The sequence below is a fragment of the Melozone crissalis genome, unplaced genomic scaffold (assembly GCF_028551555.1).
Source record: "Melozone crissalis strain CALT ecotype California unplaced genomic scaffold, PUWL_Pcris_2 ptg000068l_1, whole genome shotgun sequence".
Classification (NCBI taxonomy): domain Eukaryota; kingdom Metazoa; phylum Chordata; class Aves; order Passeriformes; family Passerellidae; genus Melozone; species Melozone crissalis.
The window spans coordinates 8,246,521-8,274,436 of NW_026535846.1; the positions used below are offsets into that span (position 1 = coordinate 8,246,521).

The 27,916-nt window shown below is 44.5% G+C and overlaps 1 protein-coding gene across 2 annotated transcripts in view; it reads left to right on the forward strand.

Annotated features, from left to right (window-relative positions):
- HTR2C (5-hydroxytryptamine receptor 2C) overlaps positions 1 to 19,805 on the forward strand; it is a 77,263-nt gene extending 57,458 nt beyond the window's left edge. The window contains exons 3-4 of one of the 2 annotated variants that reach the window (XM_054289729.1): positions 4,919 to 5,119; positions 16,137 to 19,805. In XM_054289729.1, the coding sequence (XP_054145704.1) occupies positions 4,919 to 5,119; positions 16,137 to 16,969 (1,034 nt within the window). In that variant the 3' untranslated portion in view covers positions 16,970 to 19,805. The remainder of the gene's footprint in view (positions 1 to 4,918; positions 5,120 to 16,136) is intronic. The other variant, XM_054289730.1, reaches the window with a different exon arrangement.
- The last annotated feature ends 8,111 nt before the right edge of the window (positions 19,806 to 27,916 follow it).

Here is a 27,916-nt window from a genome sequence, read left to right on the forward strand (position 1 = left end):
GTGACAGGTTTGGGGTCTGTCCTGGGCTGCTGTTTGCATTGTCTGCTGCTGCAAGGGAACCCAAGTGAGCGCTGTCATTGCTTGGGGCACTCTGCTCCTTTTGGAATTCCCAAGGAATTATCTGAGGCATCTCCTGGGTCTTTCTGCTGACCTGTCCAAGGGTCAGAGCACTCTGCAGAGCAGTGGGTCAGTGAATGGCCTGAGCCAGACCTGTGGCAGCTGCAGGATGATGAAAGGTGCTTCAAGCACATGGTGTTGCCTTTTTAACTGCTGGGAGGTTCTGCTTTGTTCTGGGTTTTATTTACTAAAACTGCTGCCTGTACTTTACTGCTGCCTTTCTTCATTCAATTCATCAAAGTAGTTAAAAATTAATTGTAAATACAGTAAATATCAGAAGCCTAAAATGAGGAAAATTACACATATTTTAGTTTTTACCCAACCCAATGAACATTTTAGAAAAGGATTTTGAACACATCTTTAGTACTTATTTTGCACGTGTTAGCTCTGTTTCTTTTGTATAAATAGTATATATGGTGTGCATATATGTCAAATGTCATAATGAGACAAAATATATAGTTTTTATTCCTGTATCATTTTGAAGGATGTTTTTTATCCCTTTTTCCATCCCAATACATACAAGGCACTGGCTAAACACAGCAAATGTGTGCTGAAACCTTTTCCAAATTCCTGTTCATGGCTGGAAAAAGAATGATTCATGCAGATTGCTGTGAGTTTCTCATGAAAAACTCTTGAAGATACAGAGATAAATTTTACAGAGTTCTTTATTGTTGTGTAAGCAGGTATTTTGTTGCTGTTATTCCAGATTTGTCCTAGGTGTTATACTAGATTTTCCCAGGAGATATCCTGGAGCAGATTGCATTGTAGAAGTACTGAACATGTACAAGAAACAGATTTTTTTTCCTTTTTTCTTTTTCTGTACAACCATTCTTCTACAATCTGGAGTAATTCTGTTTTACCATTTGACTTAATTAATTTTGCTTCAATTTGCTGTGTTTTGTTCAGTCACCTCCTTCTACAGTAGCTGGTAATCCTGACTCTCATGCACTGAACAATGCCAATAGCAATGCTAAACAGCTCTTTTTACCCATATGCATAAAGCTCTGACAGAAGTGACTCAGTTTCATAGCTACCATCTTTCTTGATGAAAAACACAAAAAATGTAAGGAACTCTTATCTGACAGCAAATTAACTCCACACAGAGATAGTCTGTGACTATGCCAAAATGCCTTTGAGTTTCTTTGTTTTTCTGCCAGCAGTTTGTGCTCATCTCAGCTCTTCAGTGACACACAGGAACTGTGGTTTGCTTTTTCTTCCTGGGGCAGGAGATGAAATCCACCTGGGGACCATGACTCCTGGTTAAATATGAGTGTTTGTCCCATATGTCCTGTGAGGAACCACATCAACCACAGATGCCATGAGATGCTATTCAGTCCTAGACGCTGAGGCAATATTCTGCAGAAGTTTCCTTCTTGCAAGGATTTTTGCATGCTGATTTTATTCTGATCAGAACCAGAAGCTAGCACTGACCTCAAAGTAATATCACTGCAATAGTTTTCTGTACACTTTTCTCTGTTAATTTGGCCAATGTAAATTTCTACACTCACAAAATATCTGGAGGCAAAAAAATCTGTGGTTTGATTACATGCTGTGTAAAGAAATACCAACTTCTGTTTTGATCTGCTGCATTCGTCTAATTCCCTTCAGCACTCTCCTATCTACCTATCTACACTTGTCTACCTGCCAGTGCATTAAATATAGGATTTTAAGGGCTCAGATTAATTCAAGGTACAAAAATTTGTGTTAGTTACAAAGAATTTGGTTTTTTGCTTATGCAAGTGTTTAGAACTGTTTCTTTCTTGGAGCCAAATTTGGACTGAGATGAATATTTTTCACTGGAAATGCAATTACTATATCTTAGAGGTGCTGGGGTCCAAGAATTCATTTCACTCAGTCATCTGCTCTTCTAAATATAGGGTAATTGCTATTCTTTGTAAATGAAATAAGAGAAAAAAGAACAAATTAGAGAAATGTTACCCTCTGTAATTAGAGTGCTTCTGAGGATAAAATTGTTTTAAAGGTATAACATTGTTAACAGACATTTTTTAATCCTTGTTTGCATCTTGGCACAGTCACAGGGCACATTTCCTATGTTTTGTACATTTATTCAAAACAGAATTAGAATAAAGCTGTTTTTCTTTTTTTACAAATTACTGGCTTTGTAGGCTGTGTAGGTGTTTTTCAAAGGCACGCACCATGCTTACTTAAAAATAATTACATTTTGAGCTAGAATATATATTATGCCCTTCCAATTGAGCTACTGTGATGTGTTACAAGCTGCCATTCTACAAATTTCCAGAGTGACATTTTGTTATTGCAGATCATTTTAAGAAACTTCCTGAGAAAGTAAAATGTCTACTGGTGGCTGTTTAGCTGGAAATGTAATGGAGTGCTCTGGGAGAGGAAGGACTAACAGGATTTGGCATTAGGAGAACTCCCATCTCACTTTTATCCTCAAAAGCATCCTGCCAGTTTGCCTGGGCAGTATTGAGGGCAGCATGGCTTGGGTGTGTTGGTGTCTGTGGTTCCTCAGGGCCAGGGCTGGCAGCAGGTGATGTGTGCTGTCCCCACGCTGGGATGTGTGCTAGTGCACTTGAGCAGCAGAGGTTGTTCAGGGGGGAATCAGCCACTGGAAGTGTTCGGATGGCTTGAAGGAAGAGGCAAGGGAGGCTGTTCATCATTCAGTAATGCTGGAAAGGTGGTTGCTGTAGAAACCTCTTGCAGGTCTAGCAAATGTCAGCCATCAGACTGTGCCCGCTGCAGCAGCGCGGCTCAGCCCGAGAGGCTCCCACACACAGGAAGCCTGGAGGCTGGCTGGCTTTTTCTGGAGACACTGGGGGTTTCCTGGCCATCTGCCTGGTGTGGGGAGTAGCCATCAGTGTCACTGTTCCCTCTGCAGAGGCTGCTGCACAGCCATGATCACGCTGCCCAAGCTCCCAGGGACGGCTCTCTCCATCAGGGAGCACTCAGGGCTTTGTGCTCCTGGTTCATCCCAGCCTGAAACAAAGCTGGCTCTGGCAGCTCAGAGGAGTACTGAGGGGTAAAGTGTGCTGGATGTGCTTTGGTGTGGGTTGGCAGTGAGAGCCTGGGGCTGTGCAGGGAGCACAGCTCCCACTTGTGGGATTTCTGACTTGTTCCTCCCCAGAGCATTCACTGAGGCATCACCCAGCAAATCCAAAGTGTGCTTGGCTGCAGCTCTGAGCTCAATTGCAGGCTGATGGCAATGATGTCCTCACCTATAACGAAGTGTGAAGTGAGCAAGAGGCAGAGAATTTGATCCTAGTGTTATAAAGGGGCTGAGTCATATTTAATCAAGCTCTATTCATTTGTACAGCAGAGGTGCCTTTTAAAGTAAAGATGCTCCAGCCACAAAGTGCTTTACTTAGTTCCCTTTGACAGGGACCTCTCAAATGCTTGCTGCTGTGGATTTCAGTCCACTCACAGGCCATTTAATAGACATGGTGCACACTCCCTGAAATGAGTGGCTTATCTCCCCAGAGCTGAGGTCTGGCTATGTGGGTTTGGTGAGTACTTAGCACTTCATCTGCTTGTTTCCCACTGGTGAAATGAGCTAATGTGTCCATCTCGTTCTGCTGTGCTCTTTGTGAAAGGTTCCTCGGCTTCTCTGGGACATTTCATAATAATTTTCTCTGGTTCAGTTAATCTCAGGTTTCTGCATGAAGGTATCCTGGGTCTCTCTTGGCTGGGTAATTTGTTTCAAACTATGATTTCTGACACTAATGTTTCATCCTTTCCATTTGAGATCAGTAGGATGGAGCTGCACCATTCTTAATATAACATTGATTCTACTGAGTGATGATTCTGATCCTTGGGGTAAACTTCAAGATTGCTTTAGACATTCATGTTCTGAATGAAGACACAAGAATATCTCATTATTCAATTATTATGAAGTCTCTCATGTTTTCAGCTGCTATAGATACTCTTGATTTGTTTTGGTAAGAAGCCCAGAGCTTGGCAGAACGTTATTGATCTCACACAATCCATTCTGGACACTGACATGGGGATATCATTCACAAATCAATTTTCTCTGAGCTTTGATTTAAGTATCAGTGGCCTTGGAGGATCTTTCTGGGTCACTTCAGCACTGAGCAAACTGTTTAAGAAGTGCAGGCATCCAAATGAGCTGTGTGCCAGCTGCAGTCAGATGTGGCTATTGAGTTTGTTCTTTTTTCTAACATAGTTTCTGTAAAGAATAACACCCCACTCTACCTTCAGAACAGTTTTTGAACTCCAGCCACTCAGTCCCAGCTGCTCTTTAAGGAGGCAAGTATTCCTTTGATATCAAGGCACACTGCCTGGGGAGAAAAGGTGAAGTAGTGTCATTTAGCTATGTGTTAGACTGTGCACAAAAACTGTCTGCTACCTTTCTCCTCAGCAGACAGAAACTGAGACTGATATGTCAAGGAAGTTTTAGAAAGGATCTGAGTCAAGTTAATGCCAAAAAGTTCTTTGCAATCCATGAAAACAATGTGATGAGTGAGTTACAAAGGAATGTAATATTTGATTTTGTAAAGATATGGAAGAAAGGTTAAGAGTGGGAAACAGTGCAAAAATGGTCACTTGCAGGCACTGCCTTTTAGTTACTGGTCACAGAAACCACATGTGTGGGAACTGGCTATGGGTTAATGGAGTGTCCAGAGCCAGGAACTTCCCATAGACAAGTCCCATGAGAGGTTTCCTGTCCACCCCTCATGCACGTGCCCCTTACTGGTGTCACAGACCTAAAATATCCCAACAGTTCCTCAGAAATGATGGCCTAGCTTCCCAAATCACTTCCTTTCCTTTTTTTCCTTTCATTTCTTTTCTCTCTATGTTTCAGATTATGCTTGGCCTTTGCCTAAACAGTTGTGCCCTATATGGATTTCCCTAGATGTGCTCTTTTCAACTGCATCTATTATGCATCTCTGTGCCATCTCTCTTGATCGGTACGTAGCAATTCGCAATCCCATTGAGCACAGCCGCTTCAATTCCCGCACCAAGGCCATTATGAAAATTGCTGCAGTTTGGACCATATCCATAGGTAAGCAACGTGGCTCTTGACTGTGTCTGAATGAATGATAGTGTTACTCCAATTTTCATTTAGGAATTTTTTTTTTCAAAGAGGATACTCAAATTAATTTACCTGGCCTGCATGCCTGAGTACAATAACTGGAAATGGAAGCCTTTCCTTGCAGCTGGTGGGAGCAGTCATTTTTCAGAGCACCACTGCTGCTGTGTCCCTGTCAAATGTGCTGATAACAGCAATACCAGGACAAGTGGTGCTGTAAAACTGCAGTGTAAACAGAGCAGCAAACAGCATTAGCACAGCCCGGCACGGGGAGCGCGGCCAGCTCAGAGCGCACGGTCGCTGCAGTGGAACGCTCTCAAGGCCTGGTGATGGTCTGAGTGGAGCTGCACAGGGTTGGAGGCAGGCTCTCAGCCAGGTATTTACTGCTCCTGCTCAGCCCTTATAGCCTGGGCTGCTCCCTGCCACAGCTGGGCTGCTGCTGGTACTGAGCTAGCAAGTTTGAAGGTAAATGAGGAGTAGGCGTAACAGAAGACACGTTTGTATCACTTTGATAAAGCACAATAAATAAAGCAGCAGTAAAATAGGGAAGAAAACACAAAATTATGGCAAAGTGACTCTGTAATACTGAGAATTATGTGAAGAAATATTTTTTTGTAGAACTCTTTAAATGTGTTTTAAAAAAGAGACATTCAAGGCAGGGGCAGAATTGTATGACCACTTCCATTTGCTGTGTTGCCTTTTGTGCTTGTTTAAAATGCAGTCTTACAGAGATTTAACATTTAATTTCTATTTTATGAAGTGGTTTTTGCTTTCAGTGCTGTACTGCAAGGAAAAGCATGTTCCAGGTATTTGAATTTCTCCTGAGTTTTTGCCTGCTTTAGAAGTGGAATATGATTCTGGATGTCTGGGTGCTACAGGGACTGATTTTGAAGAAGCTTGACTTGGGAAAAGGCTATGAGAAAAAAGAAAAAAATATAAAATAGGGAAAATATACTTTCTCTCCTCATGAATATAACAAGAATATCTATTAGAAACAAATTTTCTTGTGTCACAGGCCTGCTCCATTTCCCCTGGTAATATAATCCACAGTGAAATTTGATTTGGTTTAATCAATTAACTTAGGATTTTTTTGAAATTATTATTACTATTATTTTAAACTCTCTGTGCTCTCTACTTGGCATGGGAAAGAAAGCTGCTGAATTCAATATATAAGCAGTCACATGAGGACAAGTTCACATGGGCTTGGTTTGCACAGGCTCAGAGTCAGCACAGAATTCGTGCTCCACGTTGCACTGGAATGCAGAGGGAGAGCTGACAGACAACCCCCAGGCTGAGATGTATAAATCACATTGCAAAATCTGGGCAATAAAACTGTTCTGCTTGCATTTTTGGAGCTAACTTGCAGATTTCTGCCTGTGCTGCCTTAGATGTTGCTGACGTATCCTTAGAAATTTTGGCTAGTGCTGAAGTGGCTGCCTGCACCAGTGCCTTGAGGAGCAAATTGTGGTTTGGACTTGGGTCCAAGGGATAAAGTAGCTACTTCATGCATGGTTCACTGATTCATCAGACTGGTAAGGAAATCTGGTGCCTGGCCAAGCAGTAAAGACACAGGCCAGTCTCTTCATGGAGCTGTTTGGTGAGGACTGGGCTCATGATGATGGAAAATAGGAAAACTGTGACCTCTGCTGCACCCCAAGGGAGGTGGCTGTACTGCTGTACAGTGCAAACACCTCACCCCTACCCAGCTTCCTCAGGAGATGTTTAACCTCTCTGCATTGGATAGGATCTCAAACAGGTGAAAGAATGAAGCTTACAAGGCACAGCTTGGAAAGGAGATGAAACAGCACTTTTCCACAAGGCACATGGTTTGTCAGCCCTCCATGAGGCAATGGCTGTTACATCTGTTCCCCAGCACCCCAAAGTCTTTAGGAAGAAGCTGTGAGCAGCTGCTCTGTGGGATTTTTGTGGTGCACAGAGCTTTGGGGGGCTGCCCTGGGTAGCACTTCCCTCCCAGGTGCAGCTGTGCCTGTGTGCCCTCCTGTGTTGGGATCACAGCTGGGAGCATGTGCAGCACATCTGGGCTTTATGTTCAGTTTATTCTCTTTGATGCAGCTACTGCTGGCCCAGGAGAGCCTTTTCTTGCATTCATTTTTTTGAAGATATAGGCAGAATCCATTCTCCCCAGACAGTCTGTTCAGGGCACTGAAATGCTGTTAGATTTCCTCCCCAGTGCATATGATACCCTTTTACTTGGGCTTTCTGCAGTAGGGTGCATTAAATGGAGAAAGAAAAGTACTTTTGGTATGTATCTAGCTCATTTTAGCATAACTATTTGTACTTCATAAATTAATTTAGAAATGTGGCAGACAAGGGAAAAAACTAAGCATGGAATGAAACAGAACTCACTCAAAGTGTATTGTCGCTGGTTTCTGGTTCTTAACTGCCTTACCTATCACTTGGAAAGGCCTGGTGAAATCCTGTGCTCATTTCATGAGGATGAAATAGGTTAAATGAATTCATCCTCACTTTGGTGTTAAGTGTCACAAAAGAATTTGGGCATTTCTGTTTGTGATTAAGCTTCAAATTCAAAGCAGCGCTCAAGTGCAGGCTGGTCAGTTTGCAATTCCTAAATCCTGCTTCAGATGAAGAAACTTTTAAATGCATTCCAGTGAAAGAATCCTGAATTCAGTTTCTGAATCAGAATTCAAAATTAGAAGTAAAAAGCATGTAATTTATCTTAATTCAGTAGCTTTGCATTCCATTTTTCTGAAGTATTAATGCTGACAGCAAAATATAAAAGTGGTTCTTTTGCTCATTGAGCTACAAATTTGTCAAGGTGCACAAGCCTAAACTTATGATTAGGTTTTAAAGTAGGGGAACATAACAGAGTCCTCCTGTCTCTTGACAATTTCTTTGTGAATAGGTCTTTTCCAAAGTTCTCTTTGTTCCAGATAAAAGTACATCACAGACAATTGTCCTGTGCTTTAGCAAACATAACTTAGCAAGATTTTTGTAGTCAGTTAGAGGAAAAGTGGCTGTGAAGGGCTGGGCTTGTAAAAATTAGTTTTGTGGTAGATAGCACTGTGCTGAGGCTGGAAATTAAAACACAGGCAACAGAAATATGCTCACAATTGAAAATGAAAATCAATTTTAGGTGTGAGCCTGCTGGCAGAGTCTTGGTATTGTTTCATGATTTCAGACTTTGTGTAGGTTCAAAGTTTTCACCAGTAACTTGGGGACTTGGCCATCTCACAGCCTCCTCTGCCCTGCTGTGAGGAAGGTGAGTGGAGTCCCCATGCAGGGATCAGCAGTGGTGAGGAGCAGCCAAACCCTGGGAGCACACGAGGTCATACAGGAGAAAGTGTTAATTGGGTAACATTAAAATAAACAAAATATCCCTCTGAAAATCTGAATGAAAGCACTTCATTGATGCGGAGGTACACACAAATTGCTTCTGATATGAAAATAACTGAAACATTTTAATTCTGCAGTTCCTTGTGACCCAATATATGTTGAAAGGCTTTTGCTCTGCTTCCTGGGGTGTTCAAGGTTTGGTCATTTGCTATAGAGAGCTGAAATTATACATGCTGCCAATTTTCCAGCTCACAGTTTCACATCCTCACAAGCAGTGTAAATTCAATTTAGTTCATAAGTGACCAAGATAGGGCTGTCTTTTAAATTTTGCTCTGTGTGTCAGTGCCATAGGCAGATGCCACAAACTGTGTGTGTGTCTGTGTGTGTGTGTGTATGTTTGAAATAATTTTCATTCTTTCTCTGACTCATTAATGAGATTATCATTTTGATTTCAGGGAGGTACCTGAGGTTTGTGTGTATGATAAACCATTCAGGTTTAAAAATGAAATTTAAATCCCCATTCAACTTTCATAGTTCTTCATTGTTTTACTGAAGAGATCTATTTATAGAAATATGGAAGAATATGAAAAGTATAAATGTGTGCTGTGAGGATCAGTAAACACTCATCTCAGACTAAGTGAACTTACATCTAACAGCTTTTTGTTTCTGCCCTGAGTGTTTGTCTCTCTCAGGGGCTGAGCAGCCTCATGCTTGCAAGCTGCTCTAATGATGTCCTTCAAGAGCCTCCAGGTACCAGCTGAGCCTTCCCCTCTCTCATGGAGACAATCCTGGAGTGGCACTACTGATCCAAAAGGAATTGTGCTCCCCTAGGGCAGGGGGATGTGCTGAGGACAGGTGGTGTGTGGAGACAAAGGGGGCCTGAACAGCTCTCAGAGCTCCCTGAGGTCCCAGCTCCAGAGCACATGCAGGGTTCTGGTTTGCATTTCTGCCCATCAGTGTCTCTGGGGCCAGGGGCAGCCCAGCAAGGCATTTCCATGGCTCCTGTGCTGGTGGGATGTGTTTGCTCCTGGCACCCTTTGCTCTGTGCTGGGCTGGAGCTGCTCCTGGGAGATCATGCTTTGGGACAAGACCAAAACCCCAGGAATTTCTTTGCAGGCTTCAGGTTAGCACAAACCTCTGGACAGATTTCATGGGAAAAGGGCAAAACCACTGCTGATAAAGAAGACAGCCCATGGAAGGTCAAAATGTGTTCATCTGGGATTCTGCTCAAACCTTTCCCACTAAGCAGGCAGGCTCTGTGGCTCATCACTTGGACCCAAGGAAGCAGTGCTGAAACCACTGTTACTGGCAAAGCAGAGGTTAGATGATCACCCTCCATTTCCTGGAAAAACATACACATTCCTGACTATGAGCACTGCCTGAACAAAAGGCCAGCAACCACATATATTGCTGGGAAAATAGTTGGATGCCTAAGGGAGCTTAATATCTCTCCAGATCTGGGAGATTTAAAATACACTGTATTAATGTACTTTATTTTTTTTTTGCCTTTTTCTATTTGACACTGAATGTCTGACAGAGTATGTTTGAATAAAATTCTTCTCTTGAGAGCATGGGGATTGTAGTTTGGCCTGTAGGCAGAGGTGCTGCAGCGATGCTGATCTGATAACTTTTGTTTGCCTCACCAGAGGTGGCATTGGCATTGCAAGCTGGACTGCAGGTTGCCTCCTGTGGAGCAGTAGAGGTGGCTTCTGCTCATAAAACTTTTTCAGACCTGCCTTCTGGTCATGGGTGAGACTGAAATATTTGCTTTATGACACTAAGGTGTCATCTGCCTGTTTCCCACTTGTTTGAGTTGTCTACAAAGTTATTTTACCTATAGACATTTTTTTGATTGAGTGCTTGTTCCATTACTCCCAAGAGGGTCATTGATCTCCCCAGCACAGTACCAAGAATTATCAAGGTGAGGAAGAACATATTGGCTGGTAAGAAGCTGAATTCAGAGCAAGGGAAGTACCTTGGGATTCCAGGTGATTTCAGGGTGCTTGGATGGGTTTGACCTTGTCACTGGATGTCAGTGAAAGGTTTTGCCTGGGACAGCAGCAGATGGTGACAGTATGTGAAGAATTTGGACAGAAATTAGACTGAGCATCCCACCAGGTCTGTTCCCATGAGCAAGGGGGATGCTGATGTTTGTGTCTCAGGTTCTGCTCCTGAGCACCAGTCCAGGACTGCCTGGGGCAGCCCAGCCCTGGCAGAGCTCTGGTGTGAGCAGGATCCCCATCACCCTCCTTCAAATGCACAGTCAGAAACCGTGCAAACCAACAGAAGTCATTTAGCAAGATAGAAGGGCAAGTGGGAAAGTAATTTATTTCTTCTGTCTTATACTGTTGTTTGCTGGTTTTCCATCTGGCTCAGGTTGCTCAGTGCTCTCCCAAGGTTTGAGAAAAGGTCAGCAGCTCATCCAGGCACAGTCACTAATGGCTTTCATCTGTTTGCAGTTGTGCTTGCTGTGGGCAGGGAGATCCTTCAAAGTTCATCCCCCCTTTTATCTTTGGCTTTCAACCAATACAAGGCTGGCACAATTGTTTTATTGGAATGGTCAGATAAAACTAGAGCTAATCCAGCCCTGAAGGGGCATTGTTGCAATATTAGTACATGAAAGGCACTGCAGTTAGTCTGCTGAAATATGGGGACAATATGGAATTCTAGTGATTTTGAACACTTCAGAAGCCAACATTCTTCAATTTTCCTCTGAAAAGCTCTGGTTTCTAAACCCACTGTCTTTTCCTGCACACTGCAGGAGGCTGCTGGCTGGTGGAGTTTGCTTCTCGCTGTCTGAATAGAGAAATGTGCAGGAACTTTGTGAGACAGTAAGGAACCAAGCAGATTTGTTTTAGTTTAAATATGAGGTTTATTTTCACTTATGTTTGTTTAAATATGAGGTTAAAGATGTAGATTTGAACATGTAGTGTTCAGCAGTGTTCTTGTTTTTACACTGGTGTATTTGTGGCAGCCACAGACTTGTTTGGCACACAGCTTTCTCTTTGCTATTTCCTTTTCAATTATCTGTAGATGTCAGGAGAGTGGCAGTGAGGTCCAAAGAGCTTTTCCCATGGACACAGCAGACTTTGAATTCAGTGCTGACCCCAGGAGAGGTGGTCCCTGGCCTTCCCAAGCTCACATAGCTGCAGCAAAATGTGACCACTCTTGTATTCAACCTGAGAATTCCACACATGAAAAGTCAGAGTAAACCCATATGCCTCTGTTTTCTTTAGTTAGGTAGTTGTCCTTGGAGAAAATGTGTTCATGTAGAAGAGTGGAAAATCTTGCCTTTTTTAGTGGAAATAGCCATCAAAGACACAGCTATTCAGTAATCTCTGTAATCTCTGTCAGGCTCCTGGGCTTTCCCTGAAGAAAACAAGGTACTAAACACAAAAAATATATTGTTTTTTGTTTAAGTCAAAGTATCTGTGAACATAAATTTGTACTTTTTAGCCAACTTTTTCTCTAGTAAATATTTAATAAATCTGTATTTGTAGTCATTTGGGTTTTGTTTTATTAATTTAAAATCTGTGAAGAGCATCTGTTACTCTGTGCCCACAGTATCATCTCAGCCCCATTTGGTGAGCATTTCTACTGGCTTAAGGACATCTTTAAAGCTGACAGGCAGCAGTTAGGACAACATTTGTAATTGGGTTTGTAATCCAGAGGATCCCTCTCTCTGTAGCTTCCTGCTGCTCTGTCAAACAAGTTAAAGGAGGAAAAAAATCACATTCACCTTCTCTGCTGTGGTGTAAAGGGAAGTCCTGCTCAAGCTGCTGCCTGGCAGAAGGGTGCCCAGAGCAGGGACCTGGTTCTTGGCTTACTGGCTGGTAGTGGCTGGTTGTGTCTTCTTAGTAGGGCAAATCAGCTTTTCCAGGCACTGCTCAGGCTTCAAACAACAGGGCCAAGTTTGCTCTGAGGAGCACTGTGATATGCAGCACTTAAACCTTGCAAGTTTTAGGAGCAGCACTGCCTCTTGGGGAATTTGCTGCCACCTTAGTTAGAAAGGGTTATTTGACACAACTGGAAAATGCCTCTGAGGCTGCAGACTTCAGCTCACTACATCAGCCTGATGTTTGTTGATGAAGAGTGTGTCAGGGAGAAGCTCAGGAAATGCTCTGCACTGGGGCTGCACTGACAATGGGCTGTGGACAGCAGGCAGCTTCAGAGCCTCTGGCCTGATTGGACACTCCCCCTCCTGCACTGCTGTGGGGAGTTTGGTACTCTCTGACCACCTCAGTTCCTAAATTATGGACAGGTAAATCTGCATTGTTAGTGCTGTGGATTGCTTGAGTCAGGTGGAGCTGGATGCCTTCTCTGCACTTGTTCAAAGGGCAGAACTCAAGTCAGGCAGGCATCCATGTTCATCCACATCCAGGAGCCCTGGGAATGCTCAGGAGTGATCAAGGCACCCCTGCTGAAACAGGGCCAGGCTGTGAGCTGTGTGTGCAAGCAGGTATTAGTGCATTTAGGATGGTGGTAGCAGTGATTTGCAGTAATCCCCATGAAGGAACCTCCTCTGAAGTGTCTGAGACCTTTCACACTTCTCACTGTGAGTCAGTCCCTGTTGCCCAAGGTGGGTACAGAATTGGCTCCCTTTCAGACTCAATTGTGCAGTGGATTGGTGATAAATCATGTATTAAAGACAAGTTTCAAAGGAGAGGTGTGAGGTGAAGGAAGGCATTAGAGATGAGGGTAGTGCTGAATCCAGCTCACAGCTGAATCAAAGCATGTGGCCAGCTCACCTGAGGGCATCTTTCTTCCTACTGCTCTTAATGAGGGGATTTTACCAGACTGGAAGAAAGTGCAAATAAAGACTTAGTGCTCTCTTTCTTCTGTGCATTCTCAGTTTGAAATCTCACTTTCTTATGTGAGAGGTAAGAGACACTTTTCCATTTTTCCACTTTTCCAGCAGCTGCCCCCTCATTCCCTGTAATTAAGGCTGAGCTATCTCATGCTCATGCAGAGTTTTAGGCTGCCATCAGTGCTCTTGATTTGTTTATCCATCATATCCTAGAACTAGGTTATTCTTCCCAAATGTACCTTATGTGTGTCACATAAATGTCAGTTTATGTGTGAACATATCCCAAAACCTCATCTCATTTCCCTTGGCTAAAGCAATAACACCTACTTAAATGATGACTACTTCATGAATGAACTTTCATTCATTTTGGAGTTTCATTTCAAAGGTTAGGTGTTACAGAGGGCACTAAAGCATAAAATTATACATGCAAATATAACTCCAGTGTAATGCCATGGACCTAATTTAGATTTCTTCTTTGTGTAGAGAGTGCTCAGTCTAACTTCCACCATCTCCCAAATGTCTGTGGTTTGATGGAGCCAAGGCATTGGGATGATGTCAATAATGATGGGTTTGTGAGGTGAAGGTTATTGCAGTGGCAGGAAATTGGCACAAGGAAGATAGCAGGTAACATATCAGAAAGGAGGCAGCTGCCTTGCCAAAGGTGAACTCATGAGCACTGGCATGGAGAGGGAAGGAAGAGCAAATCCTGGAACTAGTACTAAGCTAAGAAAACACATGCTACAGTCACAGAAGGCATTTATCATCCTTAATTTTCAGAAGAAATTCCATCACTTGATTACTGCCAAATGGTAATTTTCTGGTAATGACAAATAGCAGATGAATTCCCCAGAATCCTGAAAAACACTTAGCTGGAGTAGTAAAAGTGCCCTGGTTAATCTCTTAAGCATGTAATTCTTCCTGTTAAGAAATTTAGAGTCCCACAGGATTAGCTTTTTGAACCTGTGATGTTCACAGCAACTCCAAAAAATCAATTCAGACACAACAGTGGCCTCAGTGTTTTTATTGCTTGGGTGGAGGAGCTCAAGCAGGGCATGGCCAGTCACAGACACACAGACCACTGAGGAGTGGTGCTCCATGGCAGCCAGGTTCCCAGAGGGGAGCACAGAATTCACTCTGTTGCTCTCTAGCTGCTCAGGTGTGCAGGGCTTTTTTGTTTCTTTAAAAGGGCAAAAAACAACTTAAAGAGAAATAAAGAGAGATAATCAAAAGCATAGAATGAGTTTGGCATGAGGAGAGAGACTGAATAGAATAGCATCCTTCAGCTCCAAAGGAGATGTCAGACAGGAGAGATGATAACAGGTCTCTAAAATCATTTAGAAGGTGGAAAAGGTGACCAGATAGTGATTATTCACTGTTTCTTACAGTACACGTACAGAGGGGAGTCAAAGGAAATTATCAGGCAGCAAATTTAAATGAGCAAGAAGCACTTGGTTCAGATGAAAAACAGAGAGATTGTGGAACTGAATGCCACTGAGTATTGTGGAGTTAGAAATGAGATGAAGGATTCATAAGATTTATCATGAAGATAAATCTCTCAAAGGTTATTTTAAAAATGAGATTTGGATGCAAATTCTTGCTTTGGAATTTTCTAATGCTTACAGCTGCCCCATTTTGTACCCTTTTTGTACCATGGCCCTAAACTTCTGGTACTTGCCAAAGATACGAGACAGGAATAGATGAACCCATGATGCTTTAACTAGACCTAGTCCACCACCTAGTCCTGTGCACATGGGTTGTAGCATTCCAAAATATGTTGTTGCTTCTGGAAGGTTTTGGGTCTGTCCTGATGTGGGACTGAGCTTCACAGATCAAGGGATGAAGTTTGGATCTCAGTTCATGTGAAAAATATTTGAGTGATGTCTTGCAGAGACCACTTTCTGTTTGCACTGAGATTGTCTGCAATGGCCTTGAGATCCAGAACTTTGCTTCCATGTGTCTGTGATGCCATGGCAAAAGTGGCTATTTTTCTGTCAGGGTTATTTTAATTACTGTAAGAATCTTGCTTTTGAATTTTCATAGCTGTAGTGCTTTCATATTTTGAAAATTTTTCTCTTTAAAATTTGCTCCTTTCTACCCTATGACAGTGATTTCAATCTACCACCCTCAAACTGGTGGGTATGGAGTGGTCAGCTGGAACACAGCAGAGTGGTGACTGCCTTTCCTACACCCACAAATTCCAATTAATGCTAGAAAAGTAGGAGTTAGGCTGCATTCACTGAGTCAGCTGTGGAGCACAGCAAAGCTGCTGCTGTTCCTGGAGGAGGGTGTCCTACCCTGGAGCTGTGTTCCCAGGAGTGTTGTTGGATGCTTCCCTTTCACCTGGAAGCAGTAACTATGACCGTGTTCACAGGGGTCTGAGGATGAGGGAAGAGACGAGGATCTGACTCCATGTTTCAGGAGGCTTGCGTTATTATTTTATGATATATATTATATTAAAACTATGCTAAAAGAATAGAAGAAAGGATTTCATCAGAAGGCTGGCTAAGAATAGAAAAAGAAGGAATGAATAACAAAGGCTTGTGGCTCGGACAGAGAGTCTGAGCCAGCTGATTGTGATTGGTCATTAATTAGAAACAACCACACGAGACCAATCACAGATGCACCTGTTGCATTCCACAGCAGCAGATAACCATTGTTTACATTTTGTTCCTGAGGCCTCTCAGCTGCTCAGGAGGAAAAATCCTAAGGAAATGATTTTTCATAAAAGATGTCCGTGACACAGTAACTTCTCTTCCAAGCAGCTTTAGGCAGTGGGCTGAATGTGTGCAGGACCTGCATTGTCTCTGCTGCCTCTTTGGAGCCCTGTCTCCAAGGGTAACAATCTCCTTTTTGGTTTCATTTTCCTAGGGATATCCATGCCTATTCCGGTCATTGGTTTGCAGGATGACTCCCGGGTGTTTGTAAACGGGACCTGTGTCCTGAATGATGAGAACTTCGTCCTCATTGGATCCTTCATGGCGTTCTTCATCCCCCTCATCATCATGGTGATCACATATTGCCTGACTGTCCAGGTGCTGCAGAGACAGGCCACAGTGTTCATGTGTGGAGAGGTGCCCAAGCAGAGGAGGAGCAGCGTGAACTGCCTCAAGAAGGAAAACAACACAGAGAACATTTCAATGCTTCACAATCACGAGGGGGCCTCCCACTTGAACTCCCCTGTCAATAAGGAGGCGGTGCTGTTTCGGAAAGGAACGATGCAGTCCATCAACAATGAGCGAAGAGCCTCCAAGGTCCTGGGCATCGTCTTCTTTCTGTTCCTCATCATGTGGTGCCCGTTTTTCATCACTAATGTCATGTCTGTCCTTTGCAAGGAAGCCTGTGACAAAGACCTGTTGAGTGAGCTGCTGGACGTGTTTGTTTGGGTGGGGTACGTGTGCTCCGGGGTCAATCCCCTGGTGTACACCCTCTTCAACAAAACCTACCGCAGGGCTTTCTCCAACTACATCCGCTGCCAGTACAGGCCTGGCAAAAAATCAGCCCTGAGGCAGAACCAGTGTCTGAACGTGACCTCAACAGCTTTGTATGGGAAAGACCTGACTTTAACCAGTTATAGAAATGGCAATGAGTTCAATAGCATGGAACTGGATGAAGCTGAGGAGGGCCTTGAGATGCAACCAGGGACTTCAGAGCTCTCCATAAACAGCTGTAATGTTGTAAGTGAAAGAGTGAGCTGTGTGTAAAAGTGACTCTCACAGACCTTTGCTACGGGGTAACTGTAGCCAAAATATATTGTGTAAAAATGTAAGTGTCGGTCAAAGGACTATGTAAATATTGCATTCTGAACAAAGCTTTTGTTTTTTTTTAAAGAGAAAAAAGAATTGTCTTTCCAGTCCAGTACTTAAAATAATATATATTAATATACTGCAGTGAAGTTTAAGGTTCTATATTTACTGTTAATACTAGATCAGAACTATTAGTTACTTTGCATATGTCATGGACAAAATGTTTGAATTCTTCTTCCAGTGCATGAACAAAAATGCTGAATATTTATCTCAGGTGGAATTTGCTGGAGTCCAGAATGGCACGTTAATAGTTATATATCAAATACATGCTATTAGACTTGGTCAGTAGAACTTTCTTTTTCAAGTTGACAGTAAATATATACTTTAAATCCTCACCCCTATTTGTGCCGTGTAAAGACTTTACAGAAACCTGGCAGAGAGACATCACAACAGCGTAGTGACTGTGCAGGCACCTGGCCAGACATGCCCTGTTAAGTGTAGTGGCTTCTGCCATGCTGGGTCAACCTTGCACTTCAAGGGACCTTTGTTGGATTCTGATTCTGGCTCCCTCTCCAATCCTACTGTTTTCTTTCTGTCCCTCAGGAGGCTCTGGCTCCCCTAAGAGAGGCAGGGAATGTGGTTTTGCAGTCCTGGCTGGGATCACTTGGGATGGAGTAGAAGTGTGAGAGGTAGAGTAATCCCCAGTTATCTAGTTCAAGCATCCAGTAAATGGAAGGCCTAGGATTCATTAAAAGCCCTCCTCTGGTCTTGCAGGTAACCACCAGCTGTGGGGTGGAGCAGGCTGTGTGGCCAGCTCTGCCTTCACAGACTGCTGGAGGACCAGGGGCTTTGGCCTGTCTGAAGAAAAGCACTCTGGCTTTGGAAGAGCCCAAATCTCTGCTCTTCTCACTCCTCACATATAGATATTCTTTAGCTGGTTTGGCATTTGCTTTTATTTTGCAGCCCAGTGCTGGTGACAGGACAGTGCTTTGGGCACAGAGCAGAAGGTTCTCTGTGTGTGGCGCTGGCCAGGGTCAGGCTGTGAGCAGCAGGATGTGCCTGCCTGGGGAGTGCTGGAGACAGGAGTGAGAGAGGGTCCCTCTCCTGTCTCAGGAGGGGCTGGGCAGAGCTGAACACAGCATGTGACTGGAATCATTTGCTGGTGACTGTTCTAAAGCAAATGGTGACCAGGGACAGCAGGGAAGCATACCTGGAGCTGGTCTGCATGGAGTACGAATCTGGAGTAACTTTAAAATTTGATTTATTCCATTTTACTCCCAAAGTAAATTAGAGTATATCATATTAACACCACTTACATCTTTAATGAAAGCATCCACATTGGGATTGAATGTATTTTAAGTAATCTGCTTTTAATACACACCATGTATAATTTGAATTAATTTTCCTCTGCATTCCTGTGTACACAAACCCTCCAAGGCACTGTGTCTTTCTGGCACTGTGCCTCTGGGGTGATGCCTCTTATGCAGATTTCCTTATGTGGAGTATTGTCTAATGCCAGATATCACCCATAAGGTTTTTATATCTTCACTAACTACTACACAGATGCTGCAGTGCCCATCTAACATGGATGCATTTAGCATCACTGACAGCCTCTGGCTAAGATAATTGTCAGAACACAGAAGCTTACACTAGGCATGGATAAATCACATTTTATTTACATGAATTGCTTGTACTCTCAGCTTCCTGTGTTCATTCCATTAAAACTAACTTGTAGAAGAACTGGAAAATTCTGCCAGTGCTTGAGGTGCTGTTGCATGGCTGTATGGCAGCTACAACCTTGCTGAGACCACTACTGAAAGATAACATTTGGGTTGTATCTGCTGCTGGGTTGATCCCAGAATGATGCACTGAGGTTGATCATCCTCTCTCCCTCATTCCCTCCTGGGATAAATCCATAGTACTTCCCTGCAGGCAGATGAGGTGTCCCAGTGCAGAGTGCAGAGCTGCTCCATGTGCCAGCCTGCAGATACCACCATGGGCTTGAATACTTGGGAATCCACTTGCCTCTCCAAAAAGGTCAAGTAATCAGCAGGAAAAACACTGGCCAGAGACACAGTTGCACCTTCAGCAACTGCCCTTTACCCTGAGTCAGATTTTATTATCTCAAAAAGTACAGAAAAATCAGAAAAATCACAGTGCATTTTAATTTTTCCCCTTTCAGTGAATTTATAGAACATCTCTTCCAAACATGTATATGTGTGTATATATATACACACACGTGTGAGTTTGTACTTATATATATACACACATATATATCTATCTTTCAGAACCAACCACAGACTTTGAAAGCATTTAGCAATAAGTTGAATTACAGTAGCTTCTAGCACATGTGTAAGTTGTGTGAATAGCTCATTTTCCAGCTGGAGCTCATTGTAAGTGTTCACACAGGCATTGTCTTTGCATGGGAGCCTTCACGTCTCACCCTTGCCAGTTCTGTTGTATGGGCAAAAAGGGAACCTGCTATATTTGGATGTAAATAATGAGAATTGAACAGAGAATTTTCAGAATTTTTATAAGTGTTTTTAAAAAAAATTCAGCACCAGAACTGTAAATATGCCAACCTCAGCTGGACCTGTTCTGATGTCCATCTCGTGTCTGGATGAAGAGCCAAGGGGACTGACTGCCTTACAGCGCCTGCGTTCCTCCCAGCCAGCAGGGGAGAACATTTCTCTGAATGGTTAAAAACTGTCACCTACCCAACTTTCTTTGGGTCATTCACATCAGGGTTTTGTGATGCTGCTATTAATTTATTAAAGAAAGTTTGTTGGTTTAATCATTCTTCATTATTTATTTTTTTTTCATGATCTATCAGAAAATAAATGAGTGAACATGCCCTCTCTTTCTTTCATCTCTCCCCAGTTAAAATATGTCCTGACCAAAAAACCAAACCAACCACAAAAAAAGGAAGATAAGAGTCTATACTTGAAGTATGGCCCACAGCTGCTTAATCACAGGAATTAGTGTCAGCAGATGTCCCAACACTCCCAACCCCAAAACTTGTTAAATGTGAAAGCAGTGATAGACTATTCTTCCTCTTCAAATTGTTCCCTTTCAGGAACAACTGTTAAAATTTACAATTTTTTAAACTATATGAATTTGAAGAACTGATTAAATTTTCTGAAACTTAACCAAAGTCAGGTTGTTCCCACAGCTCCTTTGCTTCTCCTGAGATGTTACCATTAACTGTGATGGTGCCTCCAGAAGCCCTGCCTGGGGCTGTCTTGTGGAAACACCTGCTGGAAGCTTTGTGTGAGTCCTCAAATCCCAGCTCAGGTATGTTTTTTTCTTACAAATAGTGTCTGTGGCAGTGTTTTGCTTTGATTTGGACTGAAGAAGTAAAGATAGTTCCTTGGAAATGGTTGGAGGCTGAGATGTGCTGGCTGCTTTGTTTCCCAAACCAGATGGAGCTGTGCAGGCAGGCTGCCCATGGGACAGCACACACGCAGGGGCTGTGCTCTAGCAAACACACCACCCCCTTGGACTGGGAAATCTGCTCTGGGGACAGCCCAGGTCAGAGCTGGCATCTTCCTGAGCTCTAGGGGCTTGCAGTTTTCCCTGCCCAGGGTCAGAAGCAAGGCTGGCCACGGTGTTCAGGCACAAACCATGTGGCTGGGCAGCCTGGCTTCCAGACCTGAGCTGCTCATCTGCATCTGTTCCATGCTGCCCCACACAGCCAGGTCTGGGGTCCATGGGATCAGCTGTGGTGGATTTAGGGACCGGTGTGTGCCTCACAGTGCTTTTAGGAGAAGAACAGCTCCTCCCAACCTGTGCTTGCTGAAGATAAGAGCAACTACCCAGAGGTTGTGGCATTCTGGAGGTGACAAGGTTCAGAGCCAGTGCTGAGAAGTCCTAAGGCATCCCACCTCAGCATAGCTCTTTATTGTCTGAAGAACTGTGAGTCCTCAATGGTTTTCATCTGAGTGATAATTCAGAGATGTAAATGTGAGGTGATGTGTGAGTAAGCACTGTGAACAGTGTGGTTCTTGCTGTTTTCTCTGCAGAGACACTCATGTCAATGTTTTGAGCCTTTCTTCTGGACAGCTCTGTGAAGAGTTTCATCACTGGTGTGGAGGGTGCCTGGTGCTCTTCCCAGTCACCATCCAAGGTATTGGAGCCATGAGGGCCCTGAAGAGACACAAATTCCAAAGAAGAAACATCTTTTAAGGAAGAAAAGCAAACTGCAATCAGCCCCTCAGAAACACCATTTCACTTTGAGCTGCTGAAGGGTGTGTGATACTGTGGCAGACAAATTGTGCATTCCAAAAGCAGAGCCCATCATGTGATAAAGGAGCAGATGTCTCTTGGATGGCTTTCCTCCCTGTGTCACAGCATCATTAGGACAGCTACATGCCAGCAACTGCACTTGGCTTTGTCTCCATTTCAGGGGCGGAGAAGGCATCAGAGGCTTTTTCCTAGGAAAAAGCACACAAAAGAGCACCAAGGCTTGTGCAGGTGAAGCAGGACAGAGCTAGACAGATCTGTGCACACATCCCAGAGACCCCAGAGAGCCACAGATGTCATCACGCTTTATTCTTCCCTTGAAAAAATGGGAGTATCTGAAAAGCTGGGGAGGAAACCTGTGATGGGGAGATCAAATATTCCTGCTCATATGATTGTCACATGGGGGCTGTTCCAGTGATAATGCAGCTTGTGGGGGTGCATGTATCCAAAACCAATGCTTTTGGTTTTTTTCATTTTTAACTGTGAAGTTGTTATTATCTGTTTTGTCTCTCCCCCTGTTTTTCTCCCCTCTGTTTTTATGTAAGTCTCAGGTCTTCTGCTTGTTTGCTTTTGCACACAGTGAAACCTGTGCTCTGAAGCTGTCAGAAAACATCCATGGGATGTGCCATTCCCTCTCAGCTGTGCAGGGATGCTGCAACCCCACAACAGGGTGGAGATGGAGAGGCTCCAGGTGAGGGATTTTAGATCTGTACACTACAGGCAATCAATGCAACAAGGCACACATTCCTGATTAAAGAACCACACCAGAACGTCTTTAATGAAGTCAAGTGCATGAGCTACACACTGAAAAAAATTGCTTAAGACTGGCCTAAATGCCAGGTTGTGCTGACAGCAGGAGGGTGTGTGGGTACAGTGCAGGAGTGTGGCAGCAGCAGGGTTTCTGCTCTGGGCAGATCTCCCACATGGGCCCTCCAGGAGGGTTCTTGTCTCGGGAGCAGCACAGTGTGTCCCAAGCCACCCAGGATTCACTCCACCCTTCCCAACCACACAAAAGGTTGCATGAGCCCATGGGGGCCACAGCTCCCAGGGTCTGTGAGGGGCCTGGCAAGTGGGGAAGTGTCTACTGGTGACAAAGACCAAATAACTCTGGTGGCTCTGGGGTGGTGACAACAAGAGAATTGTACAGACTGCTCACAGCAGGCAGTGGGTGACAAATTGTTGTGGAAAATTGAGACTCTGGAGAAATCCTTCCTCTGTATTATATCTCATTAATGTTGTCTTATGTTCTGCTTCCCCAAAATCCAAAGATCTCCTAGCAGATAAATGCAATTTCCCCAGCAGCTTCCTGGGACAATGGTAGCTGTTTTGTGACTAGTTGGTACCAACACTTAGGTGACTTGAAAAATGAATCATGCATCACCACACAGGAGCATGTTAAATCCACTGTTCTGAATTTTCCTGTGGTTGAATTGGATAAATTGGATAAATTATTGTTTAATTAAAATATAGCCAGATTAATCAACATATATATTTTAATAGGATCTAGTTGTGGCATTTTGAGTGATTTAAATTTTGGATACACAGAAAAAAAAAATCTATAAACTAGTGCCTGTAAGATCACTGCCTGGTTACATTTGTTAAAATTTAAAACAGCTTTACATCTGTGTGTGGTGCTGATTTTGGTGTCTCCTCCTGCAGGACAGATGGATGCTCATCAAAGACACTGAAGATTTCAATTAGGGCCCTTTTCCCTGACTGACAGCTAGAACAGCTCTTCTCTGACATTTGGGGAGGAGGATTTCAGTGCTTCTCCGTGGACCTTTCCCAAAGATCATGACACAGCCCAAAGCAACAGGTAAGAGCAATTGCCCAGCAGAGATCTCAGGGGTGTTGAGGGCTCCTGCCCTGCAGGCACCAGTGGTTCATGTCCCTCCATGTCTCCACAGGTCTCAGTGACTCTCCTGTGAAGCCATGGCAAGGTCTGGCCCCCTCAGCTAAGTGCTCCCCACCTTTTCTTTTTGCAGCACAGCTGATGCCTTGTGAAGGCTGACCTAGAACAGAGACTGGATGGAGTTAAAGAATAAAGTAGGGATTTATTAAAAGGCCTTAATGGATGCACTTTGGGCAGCACAAGAGCCCAGCCAGGGCTGCACCCAAGATGAACCAAAATGGTCACAAAATGCATGACTGGTCATGGGGTCTCTCACTTTTATAAGTTTTGGTCCATTTGCATACTGGAGTTAATTGTCCAATTACAGTTTTAGGTTACGAACCAAGAAAACCTTCTTGTTTTTCTCTCTTCAGTCCATGTTGTTTGTGCTCTTGGGCCTGATATCTGGATCATTTGTCCTTGGCCCACAGCTAGAGAAGGAATTGTTTTGTCTCCCTGCTCTGTGCAGAGAGCTCACCATCCCCTCATATGAAGCTCAGAAGTACACACTAAAACAGTACAGAATCTGAAAAATAGAAAAGCTCAACCCTGAGGCATCACAGCCACAAGGCTGGAGCACGGGTGGGACAACCCTCAAGTGAGCATTTTTTCACTCTTGTACCTTCTCTGGGCGTTCTGAGGAGAAAGCTGCTCTGGTCCTGCCAGGCTGGCCTTCAGCAAAGTGCAGGGATGAGCTCTGACTGTGCAGCATACCATGGGCAGGACTTGTGGATCTCCTTTACCCCTTGAGGGTAAATGAATGGGGTTCCCTGTTGGTCTGTAGGCAGTTGTCATGTTTGTTTAGAGAATAGGAGGGACTGTGTGTTGGGCCTGAGCCGCAGCCCTGGTGGTAGGCCCGGTGTGGCTTCTTATGAGAGGAGAGCAGAAACCTTGGCTTTTTCCTCCTAGCAGCCAAAGATGGGTGGAAAAAGCTCTCCATCAGGAGATAAGAGGAGAGAGAGGAGCTATTTAGGCTAGAGGATGGCATTGATATGAAGAAAGGGTGGAAACAAAGTAGGAATTAGAAGCAGGCTTCCAACAAGTGGGGTATTCCCATTGGGACTGCATTTCCTGGTGAGGCACAGTAACAGGAACTGAAATGGTTGTTGAGGGCTCAGCTCTTGCATTCACACAGGGATTTATCCCACAGGAACAGCAGGAGGGCCCAGGTCAGCCCATTTGTCCTCATCCTGTGGTTTGGCAGAGCTCAGGCACCAAGCCAGCCATCTGCACAGCAGCAGCGCCCCAGAGACACCTCCCAGAGTGTGGGAGGAACAAACATCCCAAAGGGAGAACACTATTTTTGGGCTATGGCCCTTTCAAGTCCTAGCAAAGCCACAAAAAATGCTCCAATTTTGGAGGAAGGCAGGAGAGGCCGTGCCAAGTCAGTGCAACTCCCACACGCAGGACAGCATGAAGTCAAGGCATGGCAGAGGCTGAATGTTCCCAGCCCTGGGCCAGCCCCAAGTTCTGTGAAGCAATATTTCATTTGCATTGTCAGAAGCATCCAGAATCAAGCCAGCCCAAGCCTGGCTGCATGCAGTCACAGAAGTATGGTTTGGTTTATACAACAGCATTTCCATGGACATTCAGTGTTGCTGGAGTCTGCTCAGGAGAGCAACAGCATTTGAGGTAATGTCCTTCTGGGCTGCCTTCAGCTGCTGTGGTTGAGCAAACACTGCTGAGAAACTCTCAGGGCTGAACCTGCTTTGTGCCTGCACTGCCTGGCTTTTTAAAAACACTTTTCTTTGTTGCTGTAGCCAGGAACTCCATGGTTTTTCTTCAGAGAAGTAAATTGTGCTGTTGGCCTTTTAAGCTCTGTTGTTAAAAGTGAACTTTGCTGAACCTGGCAGGCAACAAGGTTATTGTTTTCTCAGCATGAGTGTTTCTAAACAAATTGGCATCATGGGCACAAAGTTCTGGGCAGCTACCAGCCAAGATCAATTTGAGACTCCCAAAGGTTGGGACATATTTCCATTTCAACAGGTAAGAGCTGGAACATCATCAGGCAAAAGGCAAGGACTGTTCTCTTCTGGGCTTCATGCATCAGGTGAGGACCTCTTGGTGGCACCGTGACTCTCCCAGGCTCTCTGGGCAGCCCTGGCTCTGCAGTCAGACCCTCTGGGGGTAGAAAGGATGTTTAGGTACCACTGCCTGGTTGCATTTGTTAACGTTTAGAGCAGCTTCACATCTGTGTGTGCTGCTGCAGTTTGTGTCTCCTGCAGGGCAGTTGTTGCTCTGAGTGGTTTAACACGCTGTTGGCATCTGCTTGTTGTCACCAGCGTGCCATGGCCATGCAGGGAGGGTGCTTGGGGTGGGTGACATGGCCAAGAGCAGCCTTGGAGGGAGACTCTAACCCCTAGGGATATCAGGCTCTGCATGTCTGTTTGCTGTGCATGTTTTCGCCATTACTGCATCATTTCCAGTGAAGAGTGTTCTGCCACTCTTCGTTTGTTTTTAATTCCCAATGATATCTAGATAACATCAAAGGAACGTGTTCTTTGGTTTGCAGAAACCCCCTGATATTAAGTACTTCTTTTTCCCAAATGAAAATAACTCCTGCAAGTCGCTGGTGCTTGGGTGAGGTGAGACTTCCGAGCGCACAAAAGGTGTGATCTCCAAGCACACCAAAGGTGTCACAAGCCTTTGTCACCTCCATTCACAGCTTCCCAGGCAAGGAAACAAAACCCATCCTTTGTGGATGATCGCTGATGGCCATGGCTCAAACCCCGTCACTGCAGCTGCAGGAACCTTTCACACCTTCCATCAAAGGCAAGGCAGTGCAACCTCATGTGGCCTCTCAGAGAAGTCAGAGCTGTGCTGTGCAGGCTGTCCTTGCTGTCCCAGAGGAGCGCAGGCCCCACTGGGGACCACAGCAGCACTGCCACCGTGCTCATCCATCCTCCCAGCCTAAGGAAGCACCCACACTCAGCCCTCCCTGGGCTGACACCCACTCAAACACTGAGATTGTTTCCTGGGCAGACTCATCAAGAAAGGAATTATCAAAGCCACGTTTAATATTTTTAAATTATTTCCTTTTTTTTGTAATTTGTCTGATGGTGTGGGACTTGCTGAAATGGCATTTTATTTGCTGGATGTAGCAGTCCTGTGTTGTGTCTGGATGCAGATCCACACAGGAGGCAAGCAGCCCAGGATGGCAGCAGGGACGTGAATCCTCAGTTTGGGGCTAAGCCTTGTGGTGTGTCATTTTTCAGCTGGTTGTTTAATCTCCCTGTGCTCTGGGAAGGGTATCTTGACACAGACAGTTTGCAGAGCCATTTCAGCTGTTCAGACAGCTCAGCCACAATATGTTGCCTCAAATTGTTCTGTCAAGCACATGCATCAGCTGTATTTGCTTGCCTTGAAGCTGTGAAAACCAGAGACCCTCCTGAGAAAATTTAGCTTCTACATAGAAATAAAGAGGGTGACAATGTTCTCAAATGTACAAATGCCACACGAGGCAGTGAGCTGCAAACCTGCCATGGTCTGTGAAGCTCTTTGGATTTCAGATGAAATCATTAGCTGCTGCAGTCCCAAAGCCTTGGCATGGAGAACTGCATCTGAAGGGCTGTGTTGTCCTTCCAAGGTGCCTGCAGTGGCTCAGGGCTGGCTGCTGAGCTCCATGGGGGCTCAGGAGCTGCTGCCATGAGGCAGGGACACACAGCAGGGCACAGTCAGACCACTTTGGGCTGATGGGACCTTTCTGTGGGTGCTCAGTGGCATGAGCATGGGGGGGGGGGCAGTGGCAGGGGCTGGTTTTGGCTGGCACAGGCCCTGGGGGACCCAGATCTGGTCAGACGAGCAGCACTGGGCCGTGGGCACGAGGCACAAGGTGAGGTTACCCCTCGGTCACACCAGAGCTGAATGATGGAGCAAAGCTGTGACACTTCTCTGCTTCTCAGGACAGGAAGAACAAGGCTCCTGTTCCTTATGGTGACAGAGACATTATCCCTTCTGTTTCATTTTCATGCACTAAATACCAAATTCTGGCGGCACGATGCTGCACCTGCTTTCCATGTCCTCTGCATCCAAGCACAGAGGCTGACACCCAGTGGCCATGGGATTTCTAGCACCTGTACAAGATGGAAAATTTCAGCAGAGATGCCTCAGCCCATGAGATCCAACATCCACCTTTTCATTCCTCGAGTGCAGGAGGAGTAAAGAGCTCCTGAGAGATCACAGAATGGGCAATTCTGTAAGGGAACACTGGAGCTCATCTTGTTCAAACCCCTCTCAAGCAAGGTCCCCAAGTGCTCTTTAGTCACGATTGTGTCCAGACACCTTTTGAATATCTCCAGAGGAGACTCCACAACCTCTCTGGGCAGCCTGTTCCAGTGCTCTGTCTCCTCCACATTAAAGTTCCTCATGTTCAGGTATCAATTCCTATGTTCCTATGTCAGCCTTGCTTTGTGTCAAGTTAGAGTGGTTGAAACACTTGTACTGAGGGGCCACTCAGAAAAATTAAAAAATATGAGGATGGATATGAGGAAACAGAATGTAAGCTGATTTTCAAATTATCCTCTTTCTGGCAGCTTGAAAATACACCTCAGTGAGAGAAGAAGGGAGAGTTTTGAGTTCAAAGACCTTGGTGTTCCTCTTCCCTGTTTTGCTACTTCCCAAAAGCAGCTAGAATATGACAGACTAAAAGGATTTTGCATTTCCCTGCAGCATGCACAGGATCATGTTTTTGTATGTGTGACAAGTATTGACATTCTCTAGGGAGAAAAAAGCTGGGTAGGAAAAGTTGGGTTTATTCTTCAACAAATGGCTCT